The sequence below is a fragment of the Tupaia chinensis genome, unplaced genomic scaffold (assembly GCF_000334495.1).
Source record: "Tupaia chinensis unplaced genomic scaffold, TupChi_1.0 Scaffold149383_1, whole genome shotgun sequence".
NCBI lineage: Eukaryota > Metazoa > Chordata > Mammalia > Scandentia > Tupaiidae > Tupaia > Tupaia belangeri.
This window is the reverse complement of record NW_006209227.1, coordinates 2,947,778-2,952,560: the sequence shown is the minus strand read 5'-3', so window position 1 is coordinate 2,952,560 and position 4,783 is coordinate 2,947,778. Positions and strand designations below refer to the sequence as shown.

At 61.8% G+C, this 4,783-nt stretch overlaps 1 protein-coding gene across 1 annotated transcript in view; it reads right to left on the bottom strand.

The window, feature by feature from the left end:
• Positions 1-6: 6 nt before the first annotated feature.
• The window catches only part of DGKD (diacylglycerol kinase delta), a gene marked incomplete at its 5' end in the record, with an annotated part of 70,402 nt that continues 65,625 nt past the window's right edge, over positions 7-4,783 (bottom strand). The window contains 3 exon segments of the mRNA XM_014585251.1: positions 7-1,459; positions 2,216-2,346; positions 3,400-3,517. Coding sequence (XP_014440737.1) covers positions 1,370-1,459; positions 2,216-2,346; positions 3,400-3,517 — 339 coding nt within the window.

Genomic DNA, 4,783 nt, shown 5'->3' with positions numbered 1-4,783 from the left:
CCTGGAGCTCTTCTGAGCCTCCACTGCCGAGCCGGGCCATGCAGCCAGGCTATTTCTGCCTCCACCTAGAGACGTTCCAGGGGAAAGGGGCACACGGCCACGTCCTACCCGCTGCTGCGCCCAAGGAAGCGGCTCCGTCCACACCCAGAGTCCGGGCGCCAACTCACTGGGGACCCTGGGCGGGCATGGCAGGAGAGGCGCCCTCCCGCCCTCGACCCCACGGCTGCCCCAACCCAGTCCCTGAGGACCGCGGGGCCCTGACTGAGGGTCTGCAGGCAGGAGGCAGGTAACATGTCCAACTGCCGGCCTACAGGGTCCAGCCCAGGCCCAGTCCTGTGAGTGGCACTGCAGGCTGGTGACACGGCCAGATTCCCCCCAGCTGTGCTCCCCCATGTGTGGCCATGCCTGCAGCCCTCCTCAGGCCGGGGCCAATCACGGAAGTCCCTTTCAAGCTTGCACTAGCCCAGAGACCAGCCCGTAGGGCACAGCCTCTGCCGGGAGCTCCCCACCTGGTGGCATGGCACCCCCCCCACCTGTAGGCCAGGAGCCAGCCTTGCCCAGGGACAGGCGGGGCAGGAGTGGCCTGGGATGTAGTATCAGACACTTCCAGGGATGCCAGCCTGGCAACAGGCCACAAGCCACCACAGGGTAAGGGAATCGGGGCAGCCCCTGCCGACCAGGGACACCGCCCAAGAACAAGCTCACCCCCACAAGCTGAGCCATGCTCCCCAGGGCCATGTGCTCGCTAAGCGGAAGCATCAGCTCCACCGGGCAGACAGGCCGACGCCACCCGACCAGGGCATAAGCTGGACCAGCAGCCCAGGCGACATACAGAGCAGACATGAGGGCGAGCCCTCACTCCCAGGGAAGCAGCCGAGGGCTGAAGTGAGGGAGGAAGGCCGGGCCAGCTCAGGGATGCAGCCACCCCGCTGCCTGGGCCTGGGCGGAGGGCTCCCGCTTCCTGTCCAATCAGCACGAGCAGGCCGGGCACACCCACGTGCTCTCACACCAGGCAAGAGCAGGCCCTGGGTTAAAAAGGAAACCCTGGGGACAGTGGAGAGCAGGGGCTGGGGCGGGTGAGCCGAGTACAGGGGCCACGGGCTGGGCACTCCTGAGAGCCGGCCGGGCAGACGTGGCCACGCAGAGCGGCCACTGAAGACACGTGGAGAGGAGCCCCCAAGTCCCGGCTGGGTGAGAGCCAGGGGCCCGGCAAGTCTGCCCAGGTTCCCAGGGCTGTGACGAGTGTCAGAGGCTTCCTGTCGCTGAGGAGGGAGTAGCACCATGTTAAGGAGCCAGGCTGCGTGGCCGGCGCGGTGACCCTGGCCTCAGTCGTGGGGGGTGCGGAGGCCGCAGGCCAAGAAGGCAGAGGCTAGGCCTCGGCGGCAGGCGCGCTCCGACTCAGCTCCTTGATCCCGCACAGGATCCGCTTCATGTGGCCCACTTTGGTCACGCCGAGGTCCTGCAACAAGAGAGCCGCTGTGGACACCAGGAAGAGCTCCAGCACGACCTCCGCCACACAGCCAGGGCGGGACAATGAAAAGGCGAGACCGGCGGAGCAGAGGTGGCAACCATGCAGATGCCCTGGGGCCACGCCAGAGGCCACTGTCCTCCAGGCAGTCCAGCTGGAGCAGACACAGGCCTCGGGCCCACGTCCGAGCACCCACGGGGCCTGTGCTCCCAGCTCTCAGCCTGACCCGGCCGGGCCTGGCTCTACAGCCGTGGCATCAGGCCTGCACAGCCAAACCCAGCCCCGCCGTGCCCGGGGCAGCGTAACTGTTCCACTCCCACTCCGTGGAGCTTCCTGAGAGGAAGTAGCCTGGCTGAGAGCAGCATGGACCTACCCTGCGACTGTGCCAGGGCCCCTCCTGTCTCCTTGCCCCACCCTTCCCTGCAGGCAGCCACAGGGGAGGCCTGGCTCCTCCCACAGGACTTAGCGTAAGAGCGGGCCCTCCGAAGTCTCTCGGGGAAAGGTGCTCATCTAGCTAGGCCAAGACAACCGAGGGCCTCTCGTGAGCTCCCGTCTCCACTGGCCTGGGGTGAGCAGAGCCATCGCCAAGGGCACAGGCGCAGCCACCATCGCTCCAAAGCCACACAAGGCTTGAGAGGAGCCTTGAAAAGAAGCGTGAAGCTGGGACAGGCCAGGTCCAGGGAGAGAGGGAGGCGAAGGAGCCGCGTGGAAGTCCAGGCGCGGTTCCAGGGGACGCTGTGCAAGTACCTTGAGGTCCCTGCGCTCCAGGTGCAGGAGCTCGGAGCCCCGGATGTCGTGCCGTGTAAAGATGTCCTTGTACTCACAGAGACTGAGGTGCTCCAGCCAGGCAGCAACCTCCTCTGTGCCCCAGAGGTGAACTGTCGAGATGGAAAAGCACGAACGCAGTGAGTGCCCAGAGCCCAGAGCCCAGTGCCAGACAGGTGGCCCAGACGTCCCGGCAAGCACCCTAATGCCCCAGCAGCCAGCACCCCAACATCCCAGCAGCAAGCACCCAAAACACCCGGCAGCCAGGGCCAGCCACAGGCACTGCCCCTCACAGTGTGGAGGTGGGGGCACCCTCCGAGGGGTGGAGCTGGAGAGCCCGTGTCTGTTCCTGCAGGGGGGATGGGACACTGGCATTCCAGACGCCTCCCCCACATCCCAGGAGGGATTAACCACCACCAGAGACAGGGCAGTATTGGGGTAACGCCTCGCTTCGGGACCACAGCAGGAAGGGAGACAGGCAGAGATTTAGACTGTGTGTTGTCAGAGCCATCATTAACAGAAACCCCATCTTGGACAAACGTGCAAAGAATCAGCAGGGAGCCAGCAGGGAGCTGCCCTTCCTGGCAGCGGCAGCACTGCCAAACCCAGGCATGGGGCCACCTGGGCCAGGAGCGGCGGACTCAGCCTCAGCCTGTCACTGACGCGAGGTCTGACGTCCCAGCTCCTGACCCAGAGGGAAGTAATCGGTGCCCTTCAACGATTCACACCACAATCACTGCGGCCTGCGGTCCCCAGCCCAGGGACCGTGATCAACCAATTGATTAAATGAGAATCGGCAGCCGACCCAAGAGGGCGGGTGCAGCGGGCCCCGGCAGGCTGGAGTTTCGTGCCTCCACATCTCTCTCGTCACCTCTGCTGTCCTCCCACTGAGCCCAATTCAAGGCAGGCAGGCGGCTCGGTAGCCTGTCACCCTGAGTCTCCGTGGGGACCAAGCTCAGGGCAGGACGTGGCACCAGGCAGCACACAGGCCCAAACACAAGCAGAGGTTAGTTTGGTAGCTACCAACGACTGCAGCCGAGTGACCGAGGTCACAGCGTGGGGACTGCGGGCAGAGCCACCAGGTCAGGGGGAGAGCAGGGACCAGGTGAACTGGGCACAGGCGGCTAGCAGGGCCGGCGGAACCCCCGCGCGGGAATGGCAGGTACCCGGGGCTCCCAGGCTGCTGTGAGCGTCTTTGTTCTTGTTGTTTTTCTCCTTTTTAAACTTGGTCACGAGGCGGAATTTCCCACTGCGGCTGCGTTTGGAGAGATCCAACATGACATTCTGCCGAGAGAGCGAGGGGCTGTGTGAGACCCCACGTCACCAAGGCCAGTTCTCTAGCCAAGTGAGCGGGGGCAGAGCCGGAGATGCTGTTTTTACAGGTTTTGTCCCTTCATGTGTTCTCGCACATACGTTATTTAGTCGGTCATTTTTAACCTTGCCAGAGGGTATGCACACTCACTCACACCAGAGGGCCGGCGCATGTGCTTGCCAAGAGTGGAGAAACAGCGACAGAGAGAAACAAGGAGAGGGACACAGAGAGCGAAAAAGGAGCCCATCACAACCCACCGCCACCTCTCCCTCCTTTCATGACCTTGGGCATGCGTGCAACATGCCTGCTGTTTCTCAAGCCACCAGGTCTGGGCCTCGAACGGCTCAACAGGCCATGTGGGATCCAGTCTCCTAAACCACCACGCCACTGGGGACCCAGGGGGTTTCCGTTTTAACGTAATCTGAAGAGTTTGCTGTTAAAGGCAACGATGTCATTTCTGCTACCTTATGTTCACGCTGCTAGCTGACCCTCGCGAGTCCCTCTGTCATTTTACGTAGGCGGCCATTTATTTTCCCACTTGCAGTGTTGGGAAAGATACCCATCCTCTCATGCTATTTAGAAATTATCTTTTAGGTTAAAAAAAAATGGTGTTGACTCTGCACTTCTCTATCAAAGCTAAGAATATCACTTCTCACTCTCTTCCACCTTGAGCAGAGATTTCATGTGTTTCCATCCCTGGCCCTGTGCTCTCCCCAGCTCCCTCCCTCGCTGTCCACTGTCCGCTTCACGGGGCTGGTAACAACCTGGGGTTACAGGGCTATATACTGTTACAGCTGCTGAAAACATTTTACACACTATTAGGTTGTCAGCAAAGTCACGACATATTTGTTTTTCTGTGCAAAAACGTGCCACGCCTTTTCTGACGACCCAGTGCTATGCTGTTGACTTCACATGAAGTTCAGCGCGTTTACGAGCAACTGTTTGCCAGTTCTGATGAGCTGGCCCTGTCCTTTTATACCCAGATGTTCGCACTCGGCAGCAGGTTTCGTCAGAAGGCCCGAGTCAGTTTTCCACGAAGGGTTTGCGCACGTCGGCACAGGCCTGTGTACTGGAGAAGCCCATGCTGTGCCCTCATCTGCCGCTGCCCACTCCTCGGGCAGCGCATCTGCAGTGCCGATGAGGGAAGCCAAGTCATCCGGGGATCGTCCTTGGCCAGACCCTGCCCCTCCTGAGCACTTCCACCTGTCCTCTGCGGCAGGAGGAGCTACACCCAACAG